This window comes from Aquarana catesbeiana, linkage group LG05, assembly GCF_042186555.1.
Source record: "Aquarana catesbeiana isolate 2022-GZ linkage group LG05, ASM4218655v1, whole genome shotgun sequence".
NCBI lineage: Eukaryota > Metazoa > Chordata > Amphibia > Anura > Ranidae > Aquarana > Aquarana catesbeiana.
The window spans coordinates 399501173-399528810 of NC_133328.1; the positions used below are offsets into that span (position 1 = coordinate 399501173).

Genomic DNA, 27638 nt, shown 5'->3' on the forward strand with positions numbered 1-27638 from the left:
ACAGATTGACCCCAATCAAGTTGTAGAAACATCTTAAGGATGATCAGTGAAAAAAGGATGCACCTGAACTCAATTTTGAGTGTCATGGCAAAGGCTATGAATACTTATGTACATGTGATTTTTTTCATTTTTTATTTTTAATAAATTTGCAGGGATTTCAAATAAACCTCTTTCACATTATCATTATTGGGTATTGTTTGTAGAATTTTGAGGAAAATATTGAATTTATTCCATTTTGGACTAAGGCTGTAACATAACAAAGTATGTGAAATAAGTGAAGCGCTGTAAATACTTTCCAGATGCACTGTAAGCAGTGATTACACCACACATGTGAGGTATCAATGCAAATGTCAGAGTGAGAGCAATAATTCTAGGGCCCTAATTAATGATCAACTCTAAACTGCTAAAAGCTTTTAAAGTGCCACATATGGCCAGCTTTAGATACATAGTTACATATAGTTACATAGTTGGTAAGGTTAAATAAAGACACCAGTCAATCCAGTTCAACCTCTGATGTGTGGGTGTTTATGACAATAGTAAATCCCATATCACTGTATGTTGCAATCGTTAAGATGCCCATCAAATAGTTTTTTTTTTTTTAATCATCGACACTCCCTGCTGATACAACTGCTTGTGGAAGGGAGTTCCACATCCTTACTGGTCTGGCAGTAAAGAACCTTCTATGCAGTTTTATAAGCCACTTCTCTTCTAGTTTCAATAAATGGTCATGTGTCTTTTAAAACTCCCTACCATTAAAACGTTTTTTCCCTAGGCTAGAGTCACCAGTAAGGTATTTGTATATTGCTATCACATTTTCTCTCGAGTGTCTCTTCTCCAGAGAGAATAAGTTTAATGCTTGTAGTCATTCCTCATAACTGTACCTTTATTATTATAGCATGTCACTATTTCACAGGCATTTACAATTAAAAATGTTCAGATGTTTGGTATCCATTACTTGATGCAACATCATCTTTTATAATTACCCCCAAAAATGGTATTATAATTGTGTTTCTGTGCACTAAAATGCATTTAAGTGTATTTTTGTCCTGAAAATGTGCATTTTACAAATGGCTGCACAAATATCATGCAACATAGAAAATTGCAACAGATGCCATTTTCTTCTCAAAGGGCCTCTGCTTTCAGAAACAAAATAATGTTTGGGAGTTATAAGTAATGTTGGGAAGTAAAAATCTCTCACACATTCCTGCAGCCATTGAGAAATACAGCGATAGCTGTGATTGGTCACAGCTATCACATGGTACTAGGCTGCTGTGAATGGTCTATGATGACTGATCACAGAAATCACACAGTAGAAAACAATGATACCAGCAAATGATATCATCGTTTTCTACTGTCCATGTGATCGCTGATTGGCTTCAGCGATCACATGGTACCAGGGCTATCCACAGCAGTGATCAGTGTTCCACCGTGTCTGGTGGACACAGATCGTGTTGCAGCATGCTCTCAGCAGCACATGCGGGGGGACATATGAGTATGTCCACCCACATTGACGTTGCTCCTGTCCAGCCATTTATGTATATGGGCTGGACGGAAAACGGTTAAAGAAGCATGTGTCCTGTACTGTACAATTAAAAAAAACATTTTTTTACAATATTAAAATGCTATATGACAGTAACAACAAAAATATAGTGACTGAGGGAAAAAACATAAAATTCACACTTACTCAGAAATGTCATATAGGTTACAGCAGTATAGTGAAATGTTTCCAGAAGTGCTCTGCAAATAGTTAAACAGAAACAACAATTAACCTATAGGAAATAGAGACATCTAATTTACACAGAACCCTCTACTATAACCTAAATGGCCTATCCTATTATCTTCAAAAGAGAAGCATGAAAGGCTATGCAATATCATTCAGTACAATACTTGCAATGTATGCTGCTAACAGGAATGGGATAATTTCTCAACAGATAGTGATGAAGTGTCAGTGTAAACTGCACAAATGATGTCCAGTTCAGTAATTGGAAATCGTAATTTGAAATAAAACTGTATAATATTCATAGAAATCTTACAGAGCTCTACAAAGTGTCTGTTTAATCAATAAACATAGGACATGTTCTAAGTGGCAGAAAGCAATACTACATATTGATGCTAGCCAGGCCATGCAGAAACCTTTAACAGATCATTTTTTCAAGGAATAAAATTGTTTGCTTGTTTTTCAAGGGACACATAATAAGGATTATTCTGCAACTAATAATACTAATAGCAACAAAATAAACAATGACACTAAATAATAGAGCTATACATTTGGGCTAACCTTGAAAACTTTTGCCCCGGGTATCTCCGCTACTGATTCTTCAACATAGGGAACATTTTGTTCTTCAAAAAATTCCTTTAATCCAATTTCAGCGACATCAACCCCAATGATGTTATGTCCCATATCGGCCAACCTGTGATTAACCAAGGTATTATTATTATCTAGTGCTGGAAAAAAAATAGTCCCACACATTTTCATACAAACAAGAATACTGGGCATTTCTAAGCAATGGGTAATATATCTTTTAATGTTTTATTGTTGCAGTGCATCAAAAAATTCATGATTTTACCTCTGGAAAATTTGACTGAATACTCCCATACAGACAACTTTAATATTACTTAACAACATCTGTATGACATAGTTTTTGTAAAAGTGAGGAACTAGGTTAAACACTGCCCTAAGGTCCTGAGGAAGAGGTTGATTACAGCTCTCTTACCAGATGAACCCTGGCTATGTGCCATCTTGGCAAGCAATGGACCCCTAGCAAGAGACCATGCACGCACACAGGCTCCATTCTTCCCTGTAAGGCTCTCCGATGTCTATATAACAAGCTGGTGCAGTATATTATGTGGCTTTCAACAAATACTCAGAATGTAATGAACAAAATGTAGAACTGTTATAGTAATTAGACTGTTTATAACATGTCTAATGGGAATACACTAATATACCATTTCATATCCACTGCTTTTCCACATAAAGGAAAGAAAATGTTGAGCTTCTCCCTTCCATTTTTCATTTCATTCAAGAATTCTGCAAATAACCTGAAAGCAAGAATAAACACCATTAAAATATACACTTTAAACCAGTTAAATGGGAATGCTTGCTTATATCCTGTTTTTAAAAACAGCACAACATGCCAGAATGACCACTTTCTAATGTATAGGTTGTTAAACGCATGAAGCTGTAATAAGGTCTAAAACCAAATAAAAAAAAAAAAAATACATTTGTTATTGTCCTTTGCCAATCCGACTCAATCCTTACATGGGCTCTTCCAAATTAAAAAAAAAATTACATACACAGGCCATTAATGTTCTGTTTGTGAGAGATAACATTTGCTACATGGTCAGAATGAAGGCAGAAGAGACGTTGCTTTGGTGAAGCTTCAATTATTTACATGCAGATTGAATGCCAACATTGATGTGGATGCCAGAGTGAATGAACAATATAAAAAGATAAAAGCTGCATCTATTAACCCCTTTCTGCTGGGGGGGGGTGGCGTGGCATGAACAAACACACTGACTGAGCGTGCTGCTCTGTGATCCTCGGGCTCCAGGAAGATAGGCAGCGGTGTTCAGCGGGATCCTGACCAGTTACAGCATGACCACACGCCGCTGCACAGCTGCACTCCCGCTCGGCAGCAGGGCAAAGAGCCAGGCGAACGGGCTTAGAGCGCAGAGCGTGAATCCAGGGAGTGAAATGGGAGAATTGTGGCCCAGGAGGGAAGGAGGTTCGGCTCCCCTGACCCGAAGGGAGGACTGGACGTGATCCTCCTGCACAGGGCCGAGGAGCGACAGGCTTGGGAAGGGGAGCTGCAGTACCTGGCGGCAGCCAGGTATCCCTAAGCCTGAGGCAGAGTTGCATGGCCCTGGAGAAGGACCCCTTGGGAAAAGGGAGAGACCCTGTGGCTCACGTGGCTGAAGTTGTGTATCCGGAGGGCGAACGTGCTGGAGGGGATCCAAACCCTTAGGAGGTGGAGGGAATTCCAAGAGGGATGGCTGAACCCTTGGAAGGTGAAAGCTTTGGTACTACAAAGCCCAGCAGTGAATCTGGAAAAATCAAAGGACTTGTGATGAATCCAGAGACAGCCTCTACAGGGCAGGTGCAGTATGTTAACCCTTTGTATTGTGACCTTAATAATGAACCAAGTGCATCTCATACAGAGTTAACGGTGGACTGGGATTTAAGAAGATGATTTGCAACACTTGACAGAGGTGCTGGAGCTCCCTTTGGCGGACTTTCTGGATTGGAGACTGAATAATTGTAAACCATCACTACAACAACCAGAACGATGGCAACAAGTGCCGGTTAAAGGTCGACAGAAGATTGATGTGGAGAGATGGGACCATTATTTGGTCTTAGAAGGACATGCCTGAGTAGGGGGATAAAGTTAAAAAGGTTACGAGGGAAGGAGCAGATTGCCTAGAATTGATTGGAGGGGGATATTCTTTAGGTGGGGGGTGCTGTTTTGCTTTCTTTCCTTCTGTTCTCTCTTCTCCCCCCCTCCTCTTTTCTTCCCTTTTTTTTCTCTCCCTTCTTCCCCCCAAAAATATATTTCCTCTTTTTTTCTTTTTTTACCCCTTCGTTGGGGATATTGGAGGCAATGTGCTGAAATACTGCTAAATAAGAATGTTATAAGAGTATAAATGGAAGCCACGAGGTACTCTGTTCATGTTTTTATCCATCTTTCCCCCATTAGACCGGTCCTGAGATAAGGGACTATGTTTTCTGCCAAGAGGCGGAAGGGGGGGAGGGACTCTGTGCACAGTTGGCGCACCTCTGCATGGACTTATCCTCCCTTTAGGGGGATGTGCCATAGACAGTGGCACAGTAGGTTATGGGTTTCAGATGGTTTTGTGTTTTTTTTCTCTCGCCAGATGCATCCAAGGTGCATAAGGCTGGGAACAGACACCGATCAGGCGCAGCAGCATAGTAAGAGATTCATAGAAGTAGTGAGAGAATGACAGGTAGAATGAAGATTGTATCGTATAATGTGAGAGGGCTCTGCTCGATTGGTAAGAGGGGCCTCTGGCATGAATTACGTCACATGAAGGCAAAGATAGTATTTCTGCAAGAGACGTATTTCATGGAGGGTCAACCCCTCGTATGCCTCTTTTTCAATATAATCAATGGTTCCATGCACCCATCTCTAGGGACAGACGAGTTACAATAGCTATTCATAAACAATGCCCCTTAGTACCGACAGAAATACGAGCAGACCCTGAAGGCCACTTTCTTTTTGTTAAGGGCAAGATTCAGGGTCAGTGTTATACCCTCACTACTATATATGCCCCCAACAATCATACTGTTAAATTTCTATCTTAAACTTTGGACATTTTGGGGAGGTTCCAGGAAGGTTTACTGGTGGTGGGAGGGGATTTTAACATTACCCTAAACCCCAGTTTAGACACCTCTTTGGGGAAAACCTTTGTGTCTCATAAGGCTTTAAGGCATGTTAAACATCGCCTTCGCTCTCTGCATTTGGTGGACAGTTGGAGAGTGCTGCATGAGCGCGACAGGGATTTCAGCTATTATTCCAAAACACATAATGTTTATTCAAGGATCGATATGTTGTTGGCCGATCAATATTATTTTAATTATGTAAATTCATCAACTATTGAGTCAATCACCATATCAGACCATGCCCCAATAAGCTTAACGATATGTCCGGCATTGATTGGGGGCATAGAAAGAACATGGCGATGGAATGAATCTATTTTGGATGATAAACAGAAGGTGGAATCCCTGTCCCGCGCATTAGCATTATATTCTGAGACCAATACATCAGAGGAGGTGTCTGACCAAGTGGTATGGGAAGCCCATAAGGCAGTCATCAGAGGGGAATTAATTTCAATGGGGTCGCGCATTAGAAAAGAGAGACAGAAAGAAATGGTTGAGCTTCTAGAGGAAATACATAAACTTGAAATTAGACGCAAGGCCAATTTAAAACCTGGGGACGGGCAGAGACTAGAGAAACTGAGTGTAGATTTAAAACAGTTTCTTGATCAAAAAGTTCAAAATAAACACAGATATTTTGCCCACCGTTTCTATGAACAAGGGAACAAGGGTGGGAGACTATTGGCTAAACAATTAAAGAAACAACAGGATTTACATGTTCACACTATAAAGGTAGGCGATAAGCAGATAGTGGACACCCAAGCAATAGCAGCTGAATTTTACTGGTTTTATGGGCCTCTATAAAATATAGATTCAGCTCCTGTGGGGGGTGATGGATGGTGGCCTTGTGGACAGAGTATCAGAGTAGCTTGAGGCCTCAGAGCTGCAAGCTATTCCATCTGTGGCCCTAGAGGAAATGGAAAAGCAATTTCTATCGAAGAGTTGGGAGGAGTGATTGCGGCTTTACCATTGAGTAAAAGCCCGGGACCAGATGGTTTCACAAATATGTATTATAAAAAGTTTTCCTCAATCCTGTTGGCTCCTCTGTGCAAATACCTTAATTCTGTTTCAGTCTCTAACCCATTTCCTCCAGAGGCACTGTTGGCTTATGTGACGGTTCTCCTGAAATCAGGGAAGGATCCTCAGTGCTGTGCCAGCTATAGACCCATCTCCCTCCTCAACTCTGACACTAAACTCCTGGCTAAAATTCTGGTTCTTAGATTACAAGACCATATACTTGTTTTCATGCGCCTTAAAAATCTCATGATAAGCGAAATTCATCTTCAATGGGATACTGCCTTTCTCGAACAATACATCAGAGAAAGGATGGTACCCAGGGGCCTCCGTTGGGATGTTTACCCACAACAGGATGAATCAGATGTTGAGTCATGGTTTAATTATTTTAACGATGTGGGGATTCAACTTTTAGATTTTTTAATAAAAAGGAAACGAACGAAGTTATCTCTGATAGATCAAGAAATCAAAGATCTTAAAGAGAAACTTTCTGTACATAAGACCACGGCTGAATATATTTCTCTTTCCTCTACTCTAAGAAATAACTTGGAGAAGGAAGAGAAAGATCAGAGAAATAAAAAGCAAAAGAAATACAATAGGGATTTTACAGACTATAGTACACATATGGTTTTTAACTGGCAAAAAAAGATGGCCTCCTCTGTTCTTCCTGAAAATGAACCCCCTCCAGTTGAAGTCCAACATTCAACTAAAACCAATTCTGATAGGAGACTGGTATACGAGCCACCACCTAACACAGGAGGTACCTCGGGACAATCCTATCAAACCCCCAGACACCCCCCAAATTTTCAGTATAATAATTCTAGAAACCCCGGCCCCAGAATGGCCCCTCCACGTCCATTACTGCCGTTCTATCCACCTCCTAATAGGGGTGGAGGACCCAAAAATCGAGGTAGAGGTCATTCACGGGGATCCCCTGTGGATTCATTTCATCGTGGAGCTCCGGGGTCTTCACCACACTATCGGTCTAATGGAGAGGGGAATCAAAGATCAAGATCAAGAAGTAGGGATTATCCTTACGAAGTACAGATACCTACCCAAAATCGATATTATCCCTTGCAAGATTATTCTAGATTAGATACCCAGTACGAGGCCTATTCCCCATATGATAGGGAATTTGATGTGTACAATAGGTCTCCATACAATTATAACCAACGAGGTTTAAATTTAGAACAAGCACCGGGTTTTCAGAGGCCCATAGAAACCCATACAGGTTACCAAGAAGGAAAAGAGGGACCAGAGGGGGGCGGAAGGCTAGAAGCCAAAAGAAAAAGAGTCTAAGAGGCATTGGGATTTTTAATCTTAGTACGGTCCATCTGACGGAAGCCGAGAAATTGGTTCTGGACAAGGGACTGAAATTCGTTCCTCCAAAACCCTTAAATAAATTTGGTACATTTATCGATGTACTCAAATTTACGAGGAAATTAAACATACACAGACATTTTCTGAATCAACCCTCCATCCCTACTACAGCTAACCCTAGTTCTAATAGTACAGAATACACACATTCAGGTTTAACTAACCCTTCCTTATTTAACCCTCCGGGGAATTTGGCCCCGTCCCTTCAAGTGTTTAAAAGCTTAGTCCTACAGGATTTGGATGAACTTTCCAAACCTAAAAGGAAAACTTATATTGACCCCCTAATTAAAACAGGACTTAAAGAACTCTGCAATAGGAAGAATCTTGTTATAAGACCCTCTGATAAAGGCGGGGGCATTGTAGTCCTCAACAAGGAAGATTATGTCGGGGAAATGCTTAGAATTCTCCAGGATCGAGACACATATACCCCCATCAATTATAACCCCACTCAGAAATTCAAACGTAATTTGGTGGAGTTGGTTGATGAAGGGTACTCTTTGGGGATTCTAAATAAAAAGGAGAAAGACTATTTAGTACCCACTGTCCCGCGGATTCCTGTGATTTACTATCTACCAAAGGTCCATAAGGACCCAGTCAATCCCCCTGGCAGACCCATTGTCAGTGGGATTGACTCGGTCACCTCTAGGATAGGGAGATATGTGGATTTTTACCTCCAACCGTTGGTTAAACTGACTCAGTCTCATCTTAAAGACACCAGAGACGTCATCCAACGCTTGGAGCCAGTTAGGCTCAGAGAGGGTACGTTTCTGGTCACTGCTGATGTAGCTGCCTTATATACGTGCATACCACATTGTCTGGGGTTTGATGCTGTTGAGAAACATCTGTCTAGGAACAATACCCTGCCATTGTTACAGCGCAACTTCATCATGCAGCTTCTACGCTTCGCTACTGGCCATAATTACTTTTGGTTTCAGAACCAATTTTACATACAACGAAAGGGTGTGGCTATGGGGGCCAAATTTGCCCCGAGTTTGGCCAACCTTTACATGGCCCAGTGGGAGGAGGATGTCGTCTATGCTTACCAGAGACCAGAATTGGTTCTTTGGGTTAGATATATAGACGACATCCTCCTCCTATGGCAGGGAAGCCGTGAGTCTTTGGATGATTTTATGAGAGTTCTGAATGCCAATGACCGCGGGATTTCTCTCAGCTATGAGGCCAGCCTGAGCTCCATCCATTTTTTGGACCTTGAAGTTATGGTCGTTGACCAACATCTTGAGTTCAAGACCTACTTCAAGCCCACGGATCGAAACGGGTACATCCCGTCTGATAGTTGCCATCATGCACAGTGGCTACGGTCGGTTCCACGCAGCCAATTCTTACGGCTGCGTCGTAATTGTTCAAAAATTTCTGACTACTTTGCCCAATCTCATATCCTTAAAGAGAGATTTGTTGCCAAAGGCTATAAGGCGGGAGACCTTGATGCAGAGATATATAAAGTTTCACAGGTTGATAGGAGCTCTACTTTGGTAGAACGCACCTCTAATATTTCAGATTCCAGAGCCAAATGGTCTTTCTTTACTACATACTCTACTCAATATAAGGAGATAAAGGCCATCTTCAGAAAACACTGGAAAGTCCTTAAAAGTGATCGACTCCTAGGCCCTGAGCTACCGGATAATGCAGGAGTCATTTTTAGAGGTGCTCGCTCCATACAGGGACATATCGCCCCTAATATTATAGACCCTCCAAAGAAAGTTTCATTTTTCCAACAAAGTCAAGGTTTTTATCAATGTCGCAGATGCAACGTATGTGCACATAACACTTTATTGGGACGTAAAACTGATACCTTTATCTCTACAACCACTTCCCATATTTATCACATGAAAGAGTTCACTACCTGTGCCACTCAATATGTGGTTTATTTGATTACTTGTCCCTGTAAGAAACAATATGTCGGTAGGACCATTAGAACATTCACCACACGTGTTAATGAACATATTGCAGGTATCAAAGGTGGTAAAGATAAACACACTGTACCCCGACATTACTTACTCCACCATAATAGGGACCCCTCGGGTAGCACGTTCCAAGTGATCGATAAGTTTGTCCCCCACTGGCGGGGGGAGTCACGTATACGAGGGGTCTCTAGGTTAGAAACTTATTGGATACATGAGCTCAGATCTTATTTTCCTTTTGGGCTCAATGTGGAGTGGGATCTGAACTCATTTATCAATCTTTCTTAATTTTTCTACACATTTAGATCAATTTGCCCTACATGGTTTACATTTACCCAGGCAATACAAGACCTATCCCCCCCTTTTGCCAGTATACAATCATTTTGTTCACTGTACATCACTAATCATGATTTCACATTGATATGGCCTATCTTCCTTTTCCTTCCCCTTCCCCCCTTTTCTTCCCTTTTTCTTTTTTGAATTTATATATTATTTTTTTTTTTTATTAGTACACATACACATACTTCTACATTTATTGTATTTTATTTCCTCTGCATATTAGATATTAATTTCATCATGGGTTTAGTCCCACCTGTATGTAGCATATTTATTACTTGCTAGGTCAACAATATTGTTCTATTTGGATTGTGTACCATCTTTCCCAATGGATTGATATTCTCGATGTGCATCGGGTCACGTGATAGACCTGAAGAGTCAGGTGACCGTGGTGTTGATACGCCTACGTCATTCCCGGCTCTCCCTGATGCCGCGCCGGGGTTGCCCAGCAACCTGGACGCACTGCCCGCACGTGACGGATGTTGTCAACACGTGGGGAGCGGTCCGGGCCTTACATGACGGCCGCGCGATCACGTGGTGTGATTTCGCGCGCTTTCCGCATCTAGCGTGGTGGGTTGCTGGGCAACCTCCACGTGCGTCCTGTGATACTTCCGGGTCGTGACGTTGGATGTGGGAGCCCGGTTTTATTTCCGGACTTTCCAACATATACACGCCCTATACTAAGTGCCAATCACAGGCGATCAGCATGAGACGTCCTGTGATAGTAGCCAGAAACTTACTAATTTCTTTGTCATAAGTTTACTGATAGGCTTAGAGGAGGGGGCGAATCAGTGCTAGCTATATGACCCTTACCCCTGGCCAATCAGATTTATCATTGTTCAATGTTTGACAGCCGATTGGTCCTTGAATATGTTTGATGGTTTATTGTATTTTATAAATATCGGCAGTGTTATGAGGGTCTCATATACCCCTGTTGAAGATCGTTTTGATCGAAACGCGTAGGGTGGTTTCATTTACCTCATACACTGCTTTTATCCGTGATCACGTTTTAATTTTTGCTCCCTGTACTGCGATTTTTTAATAAAAATACGGAGTTACACTATGTGGAAGTATCCCTTTTTTCTCCACATGTTCTGATGCATCAAGGAACTATTGATCTGTGGAAATCATCTTTGACCCAGTTCTAGTGGACCAGAAGGGACATCCATAGCCGAGAGAGGCCCTACCCTTGCCTCCACCATAGAGGCTCTACCCTTGCCTCCATCACCTCATGTTTCTGCCCTTGGTGGCACAAAGTCTTACTGATTCTATGCTTATGGCAATAGAATCCAACACAGCTGGTAAGCGTATTCCATCCTTCTACTTACCTTGAAGACTTCTGAGTACATCGTTGAGAAGTTGCATGTATTGCCCCATGGTTCATTTACCCTGATTGTGGACTTTTGTGTTGACAGCCACACGGCATTATTTGGGACATTATATGCACGTGCACATTTATTACTTATACAAGTTGATTTAGCGCTACATTTATTTAATATAAGACCATATAGTTAAATTGATTCACCCAGGTTACCCAGGGTTTATAAAGGGCCATGAGACCAGAGATAATACCCTGCATGTATTGCATTGGATGAAAAATGGACCGAACCAGACCCAGAGCGTAGTAATTTCAATCGATGATGAAAAAGCATTTGATAGGGTGGGGTGGGAGTTTATGGTCAGAGTTTTGAGGGAGATGGGTCTGAAAGAACAGATGATGGGGTGGGTGACGGCATTGTATGCAGATCCTAGAGCAAGGGTTAAGGTCAATGGTAGATTATCAGATTATTTTGAGATACGGAATGGGACTAGGCAGGGATGTCCATTGTCCCCATTGTTACTTGCTATGGTGCTGGAGCCCTTTCTACGAACGATTAGGGGAAATAGGAGTATTAAGGGGATTTATATTGGATCAACGGAACATAAGATCTTGGCTCACGAAGATGATCTACTGTTGTATCTTTCCTCTCCATCAAAAGCGTCTTTGATGGAATTGATGTTGGAAATAGACAGATTTGGCCTTATATCTAATTTTAAAATAAATATTGAGAAATCAGTGTTGATGCAGAGCCAAGGAATAATCTGCAACAATCTTTTCCTTTTGTTTAGCGCCTATATTCTATTTGGGGATTTATATCTCTTCAGATGTAAAGCGCCTATATGATCAAAATTATGGACCCTTGGTAGTATCTATATTAAAAGACTTGCAGAAGTGGAGAAGTCATACTCTGATGTGGTTCGGCTGGGTAAATGCGCTTAAAATGAGTGTAATCCCTAGACTTATTTAACACTCCCACAGACATTCTTCAAACAAATATGAAGGGCTTTTTTTTTGACGACCTTTGTGTGGGGAGATAAACACCCTAGGTTGGCATATGAGATTCTGAGGAGACCAAAACAGGAGGGTGGGGTGGAACTTCCGGACATAGTGACTTATTACAGAGCCATGGCCCTGGTTCATATTATGAACTGGTGCCATGACTCTTCTAGTAAACTTTGGGTGCCTCTGGAGAAAACACTAGCGGGTAGGAACCTGGCTGGAGCCCCCTGGATTCCGGTTTCATATAAGGGGTTATCGGAATATGCTTCACCATTGACGAAAACAACACTATCTATTTGGGACAGAATGAATAGAACGGGAAAGCTTGCCCCCCCAATATCCCCCATGACACCACTGGAAGGATTCCACTGGTTTTCCCATGGGGAAAGAGAAAGAGAATTTAGACCGTTGGGAGGATGGATGGGAAGGGTAATTGTGCTAGCGTGGCCCCACAGGGTAAATTGCTACCGTTGTCAGAATTGGTTTTGAGATTGGGGGAAATACCAATGGCTGTATGAAAATATGTTGTCTCGAATGTATAAGCTGGTTCTGAGTGCCCAAAATATGACAACTCCCTATTTTATCCGAGAATGGGAAAGGGAGCTGGGTTATAACTTTACATCCAAACAAATTAAAAGGGTGACAGGGGCACTGCACCATACCTCAATAAGTTCCCATATACAGGAGATGTTGTATAAGTTCTTGACAAGATGGTATCGTACACCGGTTCAATGGCTCAGATATAAATATTGGCGGATGTTAATTGCTGGAGAGGATGTAATCAAAGGGGTTCATTTCTTCAATTATGGTGGCAATGCCAAAAGATTAAAGTATTCTGGGAGGCGATAGCTCCTTGGATTAAGAAAACGGCACTTAGACCTATAGAACCCTCCCCAGTACATTTTCTCTTTCATGGGATGCCATCATCTGCAGGGTTTTATAAGAGAAGCGTTACTCCACACTTGCTAAATGCAACTAAAATATTGATACCTAGATTTCGGAAACAGTCTGGATGCCCCACTATAATGGATTGGAAGAGAGAGGTGGAAAACATAATGGAAGCAGAGAGATGGATACATATAGTTAAGGACCAACAGAAAAATGTAAAGACACATGGGCAGGATGGCTGTGCTACTCAGAAATAGGGGCGGAATAAACCCTATGGGGGATAGTGCTATCCCCTATCGGGGATAGATCGGATAGTCTTTGGGATGCATGTGGTGAGGGGAAATTGGGAGGGGGTGGGATTTTTTTGTTGTTGTTTTTTTTATTCTACTCTCTCCCCCCGGGAGGCACAGTGGAGAGATGATTGATGTCATTAAAAAAAGAGGATAATTTATAATGGTAAATAAGGCACGGGATAGGCAAAACCTAACTAAAACCACACAAGGAAAGGTGGATTGGAATATTGAAATGATAAGGGGAGAGGTATATGAAGTAGTAGGGGGAGGTCATACTGAATAAAAACAGCAAATATAATAGAACACGATAATAGTAATATGAAATTATACACTTTTTTTGTGTGTGTCTGTTTTTGTAGATTGTTTGATGCACATAATAGGGTGCTGTAAAGCCTCCTTCTTAAATTATATTTTTAATAATGTGTTGCACGAAATTAGTTTTGGTTATGAATAGATAAATGGATGTTGGAACATTATTTTTTTTTTCTCTCTTTTTCCTGAAGACGATATGATCAGGGATCCTGTGGTTTGTGTCAATGAAAGGATTTATATAGATACCTTGTGCAATGTGTACTTTTATGTTGTCATATATTTAACTCAGGTGCTGTCCATTTCTTCTGATCATCCTTGAGATGGTTCTACACCTTCATTTTAGTCCAGCTGTGCTTGATTATACTTGATTAGGAAAGCCACACACCTGTCTATATAAGACCTTACAGCTCACAGTGCATGTCAGAGCAAATGAGAATCATGAGGTCAAAAGAACTGCCTGAAGAGCTCAGAGACAGAATTGTGGCAAGGCACAGATCTGGCCAAGGTTACAAAAACATTTCTGCTGCATTTAAAATTCCTAAGAGCACAGTAGCCTCCATAATCCTTAAATGGAAGACGTTTGGGACGACCAGAACCCTTCCTAGAGCTGGCCGTCCGGCCAAACTGAGCTATTGGGGAGAAGAGCCTTGGTGAGAGAGGTAAAGAAGAACCCAAAGATCACTGTGGCTGAGCATCAAAGATGCAGTCGGGAGATGGGAGAAAGATGTAGAAAGTCAACCATCACTGCAGCCCTCCACCAGTCGGGGCTGTATGGTAGAGTGGCCTGACGTAAGCCTCTCCTCAGTGCAAGACACATGAAAGCCTGCATGGAGTTTGCTAAAAAAACACCTGAAGGACTCCAAGATGGTGAGAAATAAGATTCTTTGGTCTGATGAGACAAAAAAATAACTTTTTGGCCTTAATTCTAAGTGGTATGTGTGGAGAAAACCAGGCACTGCTCATCACCTGTCCCAACAGTGAAGCATGGTGGTGGCAGCATCATGCTGTGGGGGTGTTTTTCAGCTGCAGGGACAGGACGATTGGTTGCAATCGAGGGAAAGATAAATGCGGCCAAGTACAGGGATATCCTGGACGAAAACCTTCTCCAGAGTGCTCAGGACCTCAGACTGGGCCGAAGGTTTACCTTCCAACAAGACAATGACCCTAAGCACACAGCTAAAATAACATAGGAGTTCTTCAATGGCCCAGCCAGAGCCCTGACTTAAACCCAATTGAGCATCTCTGGAGAGACCTAAAAATGCCTGTCCACCAACGTTTACCATCTAACCTGACAGAACTGGAGAGGATCTGCAAGGAGGAATGGCAGAGGATCCCCAAATCCAGGTGTAAAAAACTTGTTGCATCTTTCCCAAAAAGACTCATGGCTGTATTAGATCAAAAGGGTGCTTCTACTAAATACTGAGCAAAGGGTCTGAATACTTAGGACCATGTGATATTTCAGTTTTTCTTTTTTAATAAATCTGCAAAATGTCAACAATTCTGTGTTTTTCTGTCAATATGGGGTGCTGTGTGTACATTAACCACTTGCCGACCGCCTAACGTATATATACGTCGGCAGAATGGCACGGGCAGGCAGAATCACGTACCTGTACGTGATCTGCCTCCCGCGGGCGGGGGGTCCGATCGGACCCCCCCCCGGTGCCATCGGCGGTCGGCATCTGACTGGGAGCGTCGGGAGGCGAGGGGGAGACCATCCGATCGTGGCCCCCCCCTCGCGATCGCTCCCAGCCAATGGGAATCCTCCTCTGCCTGTGTGTAGTTTCACACAGGCAGAGGATGTGATGTCATCTCTCCTCGGTCTGGCAGTTTCCGTCCAGCGCCGAGGAGAGAAGACATGTAAGTCCACACAACACAAACACACACAGTAGAACATGCCAGGCATACTTTACACCCCCGATCGCCCCCCGATCGCCCCCAATCACCCCCCCCCCTGTCACAAACTGACATTAGCAGTATTTTTTTTTTTTTTTTTTCTGATTACTGCATAGTGTCAGTTTGTGACAGTTACAGTGTTAGGGCAGTGAATATTACCCCCCTTTAGGTCTAGGATACCCCCCTAACCCCCCCTAATAAAGTTTTAACCCCTTGATCACCCCCTGTCACCAGTGTCACTAAGCGATCATTTTTCTGATCGCTGTATTAGTGTCGCTGGTGACGCTAGTTAGAGACGTAAATATTTAGGTTCGCCGTCAGCGTTTTATAGCGACAGGGACCCCCATATACTATCTAATAAAGGTTTTAACCCCTTGATTGCCCCCTAGTTAACCCTTTCACCACTGATCACCGTATAACTGTTACGAGTGACGCTGGTTAGTTTGTTTATTTTTTATAGTGTCAGGGCACCCGCCATTTATTACCGAATAAAGGTTTAGCCCCCTGATCGCCCGGCGGTGATATGCGTCGCCCCAGGCAGCGTCAGATTAGCGCCAGTACCGCTAACACCCACGCACGCAGCATACGCCTCCCTTAGTGGTATAGTATCTGTACGGATCAATATCTGATCCAATCAGATCTATACTAGCGTCCCCAGCAGTTTAGGGTTCCCGAAAACGCAGTGTTAGCGGGATCAGCCCAGATACCCGCTAGCACCTGCGTTTTGCCCCTCCGCCCGGCCCAGCCCAGCCCACCCAAGTGCAGTATCGATCGATCACTGACACTTACAAAACACTAAACACATAACTGCAGCATTCGCAGAGTCAGGCCTGATCCTTGCGATCGCTAACAGTTTTTCTGGTAGCGTTTTGGTGAACTGGCAAGCACCAGCCCCAGGCAGCGTCAGGTTAGCGCCAGTACCGCTAACACCCACGCACGCAGCATACGCCTCCCTTAGTGGTATAGTATCTGATCGGATCAATATCTGATCCGATCAGATCTATACCCAGCGTCCCCAGCAGTTTAGGGTTCCCACAAACGCAGTGTTAGCGGGATCAGCCCAGATACCTGCTAGCACCTGCGTTTTGCCCCTCCGCCCGGCCCAGCCCAGCCCACCCAAGTGCAGTATCGATCGATCACTGTCACTTACAAAACACTAAACGCATAACTGCAGCGTTCGCAGAGTCAGGCCTGATCCTTGCGATCGCTAACAGTTTTTTTGGTAGCGTTTTGGTGAACTGGCAAGCACCAGCGGCCTAGTACACCCCGGTCGTAGTCATACCAGCACTGCAGTAACACTTGGTGACGTGGCGAGTCCCATAAGTGCAGTTCAAGCTGGTGAGGTGGCAAGCACAAGTAGTGTCCCGCTGCCACCAAGAAGACGAACACAGGCCCGTCGTGCCCATAGTGCCCTTCCTGCTGCATTCGCCAATCCTAATTGGGAACCCACCGCTTCTGCGGCGCCCGTACTTCCCCCATTCACATCCCCAACCAAATGCAGTCGGCTGCATGAGAGGCATTTTCTTTATGTCCTCCCGAGTATCCCTACCCAACGAACCCCCCCAAAAAAGATGTCGTGTCTGCAGCAAGCGCGGATATAGGCGTGACACCCGCTATTATTGTCCCTCCTGTCCTGACAATCCTGGTCTTTGCATTGGTGAATATTTTGAACGCTACCATGCACTAGTTGAGTATTAGCGTAGGGTACAGCATTGCACAGACTAGGCACACTTTCACAGGGTCTCCCAAGATGCCATCGCATTTTGAGAGACCCGAACCTGGAACCGGTTACAGTTATAAAAGTTAGTTACAAAAAAAAGTGTAAAAAAAAAAAAAAACACATACAAAAATATAAAATAAAAAAAAAATAGTTGTCGTTTTATTGTTCTTTCTCTCTCTATTCTCTCTCTCTATTGTTCTGTTCTTTTTTACTGTATTCTATTCTGCAATGTTTTATTGTTATTATGTTTTATCATGTTTGCTTTTCAGGTATGCAATTTTTTATACTTTACCGTTTACTGTGCTTTATTGTTAACCATTTTTTTGTCTTCAGGTACGCCATTCACGACTTTGAGTGGTTATACCAGAATGATGCCTGCAGGTTTAGGTATCATCTTGGTATCATTCTTTTCAGCCAGCGGTCGGCTTTCATGTAAAAGCAATCCTAGCGGCTAATTAGCCTCTAGACTGCTTTTACAAGCAGTGGGAGGGAATGCCCCTCCCCCCCCAACGTCTTCCGTGTTTTTCTCTGGCTCTCCTGTCTCAACAGGGAACCTGAAAATGCAGCCGGTGATTCAGCCAGCTGACCATAGAGCTGATCAGAGACCAGAGTGGCTCCAAACATCTCTATGGCCTAAGAAACCAGAAGCTACGAGCATTTTATGACTTAGATTTCGCCGGATGTAAACAGCGCCATTGGGAAATTGGGAAAGCATTTTATCACACCGATCTTGGTGTGGTCAGATGCTTTGAGGGCAGAGGAGAAATCTAGGGTCTAATAGACCCCAATTTTTGCAAAAAAGAGTACCTGTCACTACCTTTTGCTATGATAGGGGATATTTACATTCCCTGAGATAACAATAAAAATGATTAAAAAAAAAAAAAAAAAGAAAGGAACAGTTAGGCTAGGCTCCCAAAAAGTCCCACACATGTGGTATCCCCGTACTCAGGAGAAGCAGCTAAATGTATTTTGGGGTGCAATTCCACATATGCCCATGGCCTGTGTGAGCAATATATCATTTAGTGACAACTTTGTGCAAAAAAAAAAAAAAAAAAAAAAAAATTTGTCACTTTCCCGCAACTTGTGTCAAAATATAAAACATTCCATGGACTCAACATGCCTCAAAGCAAATAGCTTGGGGTGTCTACTTTCCAAAATGGGGTCATTTGGGGGGGGTTTATGTCATCTGGGCATTTTATGGCCTTCAAAACTGTGATAGGTAGTGAGGAGTAAAATCAAAAATGTACGCCCTTAGAAATCCTGAAGGCAGTGATTGGTTTTCGGGGCCCCGTACGCGGCTAGGCTCCCAAAAAGTCTCACACATGTGGTATCCCCATACTCAGGAGAAGCAGCTAAATGTATTTTGGGGTGCAATTCCACATATGCCCATGGCTTGTGTGAGCAATATATCATTTAGTGACAACTTTTTGTAATTTTTTTTTTTTTTTTTTGTCATTGTTCAATCACTTGGGACAAAAAAAATGAATATTCAATGGGCTCAACATGCCTCTCAGCAAATTCCTTGGGGTGTCTACTTTCCAAAATGGGGTCATTTGTGGGGGTTTTGTACTGCCCTGCCATTTTAGCACCTCAAGAAACGACATAGGCAGTCATAAATTAAAGGCTGTGTAAATTCCAGAAAATGTACCCTAGTTTGTAGACGCTATAACTTTTGCGCAAACCAATAAATATACACTTATTGACATTTTTTTTACCAAAGACATGTGGCCGAATACATTTTGGCCTAAATGTATGACTAAAATTGAGTTTATTGGATTTTTTTTAGAACAAAAAGTAGAAAATATCATTTTTTTTCAAAATTTTCGGTCTTTTTCCGTGTATAGCGCAAAAAATAAAAACGGCAGAGGTGATCAAATACTATCAAAAGAAAGCTCTATTTGTGGGAAGAAAAGGACGCAAATTTCGTTTGGGTACAGCATTGCATGACCGCGCAATTAGCAGTTAAATCGACGCAGTGCCGAATTGTAAAAAGTGCTCTGGTCAGGAAGGGGGTAAAACCTTCCGGGGCTGAAGTGGTTAATGAGGAAAAAATGAACTTAAATGATTTTAGCAAATGGCTGCAATATAACAAAGAGTGAAAAATTTAAGGGGGTCTGAATACTTTCCGTCCCAACTGTATGTGGTAGCACTGACTGGGCATTAAGCCGTGCTGCCATGTATATGGTACTTTTGTTTGTGCTGGGAACACACTCAATCCCATGCCTCCAGCATTGAGACCGAGCTGTCCTCAACATCTCCTAGGCTGGGACTAACGATCAAGAGCTGGAAAGAGGTGCCCCTGATCACATGAACACTGTAATAGCCAATCACAGTGATCACTTGTTTCAAGAGTCCCCTATATCCCTTTCTCCTCTGCGAAGAGAAAACTATATAATTTTATTCTTGCAGAGGCTCTCTAAAAAAAAAACAACTAAGGCCTGCCTTATTATGGGTAAAAAAAATGCATACCTACTCTATGTGGTATCTGCATACATGTCAGGAGTAGGAGAATTTATTTTGCTTGTTTTTTTTTTGTGGTGGGTGATAGTAATAGCTAAAAATATACAGATGAAATGTATTTTTTTTTTTACTATTTTGGGACAGTTTTCCTTTGATAAAAAAAAAAAAATAGAAAATATCCATAGCATTTACCATCAAAAGAAAGTCTTATTTGTCCTGAAAGTGTTACTAAACCCAGCATCCCTGCATTTACTATATCTGGTCTCCCACAGTACACAGAACATGGAAATGCAATTATTTTAGTAAATATAAACTGCTAAATACCTTTTCTCATCAGCAGTATTTAGCAGCAGCATTGTGACTTCTATCAGTGTCTGGTTAAAGCTTGTAGGAGGAGTTTTTATTTTACTCTGACTGTCCTATGAGGCTGCAGGACCCCTGACCCACTGTCTGGACAGTGCTGATTGGCCCTGTACTGATCACAGACACCCTCCCAAGAAAAAAAAAAAAAAACGCTCTAGCAATAAACACGAAACTGAGCATTTGAGAAGTGACTCCAAAGGCTCTGTTCTATCAGGAGATGGATTAGGGACAGTGGAAAAAGGGGAGAAGACAGGATCAAACAGCCTTTTTACACAATGCACAGGATATTAACCCCTTAGGGTCCACAGTGAGTATAACAAGCATGCTTTACTAGAGGTCGACCGATATGGGTTTTTCTCTGGCCGATGCCGATGCCGATATTTAGAAATCGTGTTGGCCGATGGCCGATATATGATGCCGATTTTTTTGGGCCAATATATATATATATTTTTTTCCCTTCATCTCAAAAAATCTAACAGTTAGACCCCTTTCAGTGCTTTCACACTGAGGCGATGCGCTGGCAGGATGTTAAAAAAAAGTCCTGCAAGCAGCATCTTTAGAGTGGTGTATACCACCACTCCTGCCCATTGAAATGAATGCGCACCGCTGCTGAAGCGCCTGCAAAGCGTTTCGGCAGCAGCGCTTCAGGGGCGCATTTAACCCCTTCTTCGGCCGCTAGCTGGGTTATAAGCGCCCCGCTAGCAGCCGAATAGCGCCGCTAAAATGACGGTAAAGCCCCGCTAAAACTAACAGCGTTTTACCGTCAACGCATGCCCGCTCCAGTGTGAAAGCAGCCTTAAGTAATAAGTGATACAGAAATTTTTTTACATTTAAACATTTATTAAACAAAACAAACCTCCAATCAGTTCACTTGTATGTATAATTTAGATAAAAAAAAAAAATAACTATATCTTAAATATTAAATGCACAAAAACAGGTATTCAAAACTTTTGGACGAAAAAAAATGAGCTAACTTTACTGCTTTTTTAATTTTATTTCATTATTGTATTTTTAAAAAAAAAAATGCGTTTGAAAGACCGCTGTGCAAATACCGTGTGACATAAAATATTGCAACAACCTCTATTTTATTCCCTAGGGTCTCTGCTAAAAAATATATATATATAATGTTTGGGGGTTCCAAGTGATTTTCTAGCAGAAAATACAGGATTTTTACTTGTAAGCAACAAGTGTCAGAAAAGATTTAGTCTTTAAATGGTTAAACAGAGAGCTTCTACACACAAGTTCAGCTCATTGATAAAAAAACCTGAAGAGATACAATGTATCTTCTTATCAGACTTGGCAGGCTGCCCAGAGGAGGAGAGAAGAAAACTTCAGACAACTTGCATTGACTTCTATTACAGAAGTCATTTAAATCAAGTAAAAAAAGCCAAATATCTGCCCATATATCGGCCGGTCGACCTCTATGCTTTACTGCATATACAGAGTGATTCTACTGTTGTGGGTTTAGTAACACTTGAAGACAAAAAAGGTATAATTCATCTAGATAAACTAGGTAGTTTCAGAGATATGTACAGTTTTAATAACCTGCCCAAATAGCAAAAGTGCTTTCAGGTTTTAAGGTTTTGTTTTACCTTTGTCATTAACAAGTTAATTATCAACCCCTTTAACAGATGACTAGAAAATAATTTGTATGATAAATATTGGTAGATGTCAAAGAATAAACATAATATGCAAAGACAATTATATATATATAACAAAAATTCTTACGGATGTACATCCTTTTCATGAAATCCAATTTGTCTGGTTTCCCATTTTTCGTTCCAGTCCATTTCTGTAAGAACTCTGTTCTGTTTTGTTTCAGTGACGTTAGGGCAATCAGACATAGCGTGGGTCTGAAAAGTAAATAAAAAAAAAAAATCTTTTCTTGTTAAAAAAACAATAATAATAAAACAATATCATGTAGTAAATATAAGGTAGAATTATTACTTAAAGTGGATGTAAACCCACTCTCATCATTTAGAAAGTACTGGCATAGTGCTGATCTATAAGGATATACATGCCTCCTGCATGTATTCTTACCTGTCAAATATCTCCCCCTTCTGTATTTGGAGCCCCGCAAAACTCCGATTCAGTGGGTGGGTCTGTTGTCTGGCTCTCGGTGGGTGGAGTCATGACATCACCAGATTCCCCGCCCACCTCTACACTCCCCTTGGTCAGGCAGCGTCGCGAGGACAAACCTTGCGCCAGGGGAGTTAAACGTGCACGCACAGGAGAAGCAGAGAATGTCTCTCTCACGCTCGTGCATGAGATGAGTTAAGGACCTGTCAGTCCACAGCGCAGTGGGAAGAAAGGGTGTCCTGACAAAATAGGCAACTCGGTAGAAAATTGAACAACATTTTGTCAGAACAAGGGCACAGATTTCTCTGTGTTGGTTTTTATCTTACTGAAAAAAAGATAAGAGAATTGCTCAGAGCTAGATTAACTCTTTGTGGCAAGACTGGGCACAGATGACATGACATCCTCTGCTATACCAGGTATAAGTCCTAATTAAAAAAAAAAATTGGGGTTTACATCCAGTAAGGGACACTGTCACCTGCCTATCCTTCCAGCAAGATATACTCACACATCCACACTCCCTTGACATGTGGGGTTCACTCTGAGTAAGCTCCTGTGCTGGATGGTGAAGGTTTTAAATGCCCTCCCCCAAAAGCCCAGCTTTATTAAAGAAACTAAATGAGGTGACTAGAAAAACCTGGATGGGGGAGTATACCTTGTGATGGGGGTGGGGAAGGACTGGCTCGGTTCTCACAGTTCCCCCGAGCAGAGAGCTGCTGACTGTCAATCAGTAACTCTCTGCTCTGCTCCTCCACGCTCACTGGAGGGCTGAGCTGAGGTGGGGCGGGGAGTGGCTGTCACAGGCTCTCAGCGGCTCGCTGAGAGCCTGAGATGGGCATCAGTCCAGGCACCTGGCGGATCCTGATTCCCATTGTCGGGATGACGCAGTGCCTGGATTGATTCCTGTGATGTCAGCAGAGAGCGGACTTCAGTCCGCTCTCTGCTGAAAACGGGTCACAGGAGTGCAAAATGAATTGCACTCCTGTGACCCATAAGAGAAGCCCAGCCAAACAAGCTTAGGCTGGACTTCTCCTTTAAACAGAACCACATATGGTGTGGCTTATAAAAGAATCTGTATACTTAGACTTTGCTTATCTAGGTTCAAAGCTTACCAATAAAATGTATATGTTTTCCCCTTATTAAGATTTAATTGTTTTAATTGAGGATGGTTCTTCGACCTGAGTGAGAGGCCCCTAAGCTCCAGACAGTTGTTGCCTTGTCAATTAGCATCAATTTTTTATAAAGGTTCTTAAGGCTGAAGGTTTTTTACCTTCATGCACTCTATGCATGAAGGTAAAGAGCCTTCTGTATGTAGCTCCCCCCTAATAATTACCTGAGCCTGGTTGTGATACAGCAATGTGCACAAAAGTGGCTTTTCTCCTGGGTCTCTTCCACCTTATTGGTTGAGAAACAGCAGTGGGAGCCATTTTTTTTTTTAAATTGTCGTCCTTTTTTTTGTTTATAGCGCAAAAAATAAAAACCGCAGAGGTGATCAAATACCACAAGAAGAAATATCTTTTTCTGGGAAAAAAGGACATCAACTTTATTTGGGTACAGCATCGCATGACCATGCAATTGTCAGTTAAAGCAACACAGTGCCGTATCGCAAAAAATGGCCTGGCCATGAAGGGGAGTATATCCTCTGGAGCTGAAGTGGTTAAAGTTAAATTTCAGCTTGAAACAATGCAGAATAGCTGAGTCATGATGAATCAGCAAATCTGTACACTAGTGATATCGGAAACGCTGTATAACTTGTCTATTCAGTTTCATGGTATCTACACTGCTGATTTGGTGATGCTGAGCATAGATGTGCCTGTGGGCTAAATGAAAATAAAGTAACAGAATCCTCCATCCATGAAGTGAGTAGAGGAATTCCCCTGGTGGGCGTTGTATTCTGACAGCGGGATCCCCATATTGGCTGCAGCCGCTGAACGAGAAACTTTTTCCAACAGTCTCTTTCTACAGAAGTTGATCAAATAATTGACTTCTGTCAAACAGGGATGGCAATACACTGATCTAAATTTGTTTGGTCCCTGCTGCACTGGCTGAACTTTGATTGGTGTATGGCCAGCTTAACTGTGCAACACTATGGGGCTGTCAAAAAGCAATAGGACTGCTGAAAGAAGGTGTTGAACATGCATTTTAGATTGTAAGCTCTAACCAGCAGTGCCCTCTGATTCCTCCTGTATTGAATTGTATTGTAACTGTACTGTCATGCTATAAAGCCCTGCACAAACTTTTGAGGCTATATAAATCCTGAATAATAAAAATATTTATTATACATTTCAGTAAAACTTTAATTGCCCTGCAATGCTATCTGTAGGCTCAATTAATATATAAATCCAGGTCAGTACTGTATTCTATTTGTGTTTGCTAAAATGCACACGAAAATTGTATGGAGAATTATGACTCTGCCCGCTACCAGCTGAAAAAAAAAAGGAAGACAAGGGATTAAAATCTGCCACTGTTGCTTAGCATAAAAAACCTTCCTAGATAATCACAATGAGAATGAACTGTACAGTGATGGTACTTCATGATGTACACTTTGCCCTAGCTTTTTAAAACACTGATCATACAGATTTGTGCAGATAGAAAAAGCAGGCTGACATGCTTTCAAGGACAGCTGTAGACAGCAGTACAATTGTTAAAGTCCATCTAAAGCCTCTAGCTTTTTTCACCTTCAGAGTTATAAATAGGGATTTTCAAGGTAAATTGGCATGTTAAATATCTTTAAAAAAATATATAACCTACTCGCTTTTCAATTGTAAATGCAGCTTGCAAGCTGAATTACTTCTGCACTCTGCTAGGCAGTGGTGAAAGCTGTAGGAGGGAAGGGCAACGTGCTATCCATCTAAAGGGCTATGGGCAGAGCTAGGCATCACTATTCAGTGACAGAGCTATCAATGGTGCCAGCATGTAAGCAGCTGCATTAGAAGCAAGGATGACAACACTGCTCTAATTTAGTGCAGAAGGAAGAGCGTTGTCACCCTATCAAAGGACATGCCTCTCCAAAGATTCTACTGGCAGGATCAGCAGGTATTTACAATTTCCAGGGCTGCTTTCTGGTATAAGAAGAAGCTCTATTAGTGGAAGAAGCCTATGCAATTTTCATATGTAATTTTATAGTCTGGACATTCACATTTTCCTTCCACTTCACAACTATGTGCCACTTTGTGTTGGTCTATCACATAAAATTCCAATAAAATACATTTATGTTTTTGGTTGTAATATGACAAAATGTGGAAAATTTCAAGGGGTTTGAATACTTTTTCAAGGCCCTGTACACATTAGAATCTTTAGATTATGTTTTCTCTTCTGTTTTATATATACAAAGACTAAGCAATCATATCAAAGATTAACCCAACAGGTTTAAATAATTATTGTATTATTTTTAGACTAAAAACATACAAAAAGTGAAAAATCCCCATTAAAAATGATAGTGAGCTTACCTGGCAATGACCTGTGCCTGACTAAAGCATAAATCGGGAATGCACTAGTAGTAACATATCTCTTGCCCCTCCTACATAGATGAACTGGTCACAATGACTACACAGTTTTTCTTCTACATTTCTAGCTAACATTGCTTCTTTCCTGTGGTTGTACATTTTATAAGTTGGCACTCTTGGCTTTCAACGGGTAAAATCAACTTTGTAAATCAACTATGTGTTTCTTTAGCGCTTTTTGCAGAAACGCACTACAGTACATTTAACACGGTTTCCTATGGGACACGTTCACATCTATGCTTTTTATAGCCACTGCGTTTTGGAAAGGGTCAGGGACTTTTTTTATATACGCATTTTTGGTTCAAAACACTTCAATGGAAAAGTTGCAGAAAAGCATGTGGAGGTTTTTTAACCTGTCCAACAACTAACTGACCAAATAAAAAGCATAAAAAAGCAAAACGCGTGAAAAACGCATGTGGGAGATGCAAAGCGCACTGCAAAAAGCACTGCAGAAACAGATCAAAAGCAAACTGCATAGGTATGAACCAGGCCTTACATTGTGGATGGTGTTACTGAGATAAATGTTACTATTCAGAACAGGTAGATACTGATTTTAAATTACAAGCACAGAGGTATTACAACTTTCATATGTACTTTACTTTTTTCTATGGTACCCTGTTCCTCAGAACCCATGGTATGCTGCCACATAATTGCATTCCTGCTGGCCCAATCAGCTGTTGCTGGGACATTTCCCAGCTGCAGCCAATTGGGCCGGTGGGGATGCAATCATGTGACAACTTCCTGTTGGTTCTGCCGCACTTGGTTTGGACCAAACCCAGCTTATCCCTACTAGGGGATGATGAATAAGTTGATATACTTACCTCATTCATCATCCCTGCAGGCTTCCTCTGTACTCTAAGACCAGCCTTCTGAAGCCACTCATTTTTGCTGCCCAACCAGTCACAGCTTTCTGACGTCACCCTGTATAATGCCAGAGCAGCAGTCCTGCATTGTGCATGAGGTTGCAAAGGACCCGTCCACAACCCATAACATCTAACAGAGGAGAGCATTGGCTGCGAGGTGAGCGAGGAGTAATATAAGTATATCACCTTATTCATCACCCCTAGGTAAAAGAAGCATGAATCTTTACAAGCAGTTAACCACTGCAAAGGTAAAAGTAATTTTTTCCTCTGGAGTTCAGCTTTAAATAGGTTGTAAACCCTCACTATGCATTGAGGTGAAAAACCTTTTGTAGTGTACCAGCCCCCCAGAGCCCCCCTTTTACTTACCTGAGCCTGATAGTTCCTGTGGCGGGGACGAGCACACCCGATCCAGCTGGTGTCTCGGGTCCTGATTGGATAGATTGATAGCAGCGCAGCCATTGGCTCTGTCAATCAAATCCAATGACGTGGGAGTCGGGGGCGGAGTCCAGTCCTGCTGTCTGTGTCAATGGATGCAACAGCAGGAAATGGGAGCGTGCCCGCATGGGTGCCCGGAGGGAGAGCAGCTTTCCGACAGGGTACTCGAGAAGAGGGGGAGTAAGGAGCGCTGCTGAGGGACCCCAGAAGAGGAGGTTTGGGGCCACTCTGTGCAAAGTCAACTGCACAGAGGAGGTATGACATGTTTACATATCCTTTAAGTGCATATTATCATAAGCACTGAGCTCTAACTCTGGCTGGTGTCATAACTGATCACGTGTGCAGCACCATGGCAACTGCAGATCAAACAGAGGCTAAGATGGCAGCTTCCTTGGTTTTAAGGGATATGAAAGTTTATTTCTGCTTTAAAGCCAAACTCAAGCTAATACTTATTAAAGTGTCACTAAACCCGCA

At 42.1% G+C, this 27638-nt stretch overlaps 1 protein-coding gene across 3 annotated transcripts in view; it reads right to left on the reverse strand.

The window, feature by feature from the left end:
• The window catches only part of TPMT (thiopurine S-methyltransferase), a 60106-nt gene that overhangs the window by 22818 nt on the left and 9650 nt on the right, over positions 1-27638 (reverse strand). For 2 of the 3 annotated variants that reach the window (XM_073631133.1, XM_073631132.1), the window contains exons 2-5: positions 22016-22140; positions 2947-3039; positions 2279-2411; positions 1685-1737 (exon numbers count right to left, since the gene is read on the reverse strand). In XM_073631133.1, the coding sequence (XP_073487234.1) occupies positions 1685-1737; positions 2279-2411; positions 2947-3039; positions 22016-22131 (395 nt within the window). In that variant the 5' untranslated portion in view covers positions 22132-22140. Of the gene's footprint in view, positions 1-1684; positions 1738-2278; positions 2412-2946; positions 3040-22015; positions 22141-25812; positions 25894-27638 lie in introns of those variants that run through there. The other variant, XM_073631134.1, reaches the window with a different exon arrangement.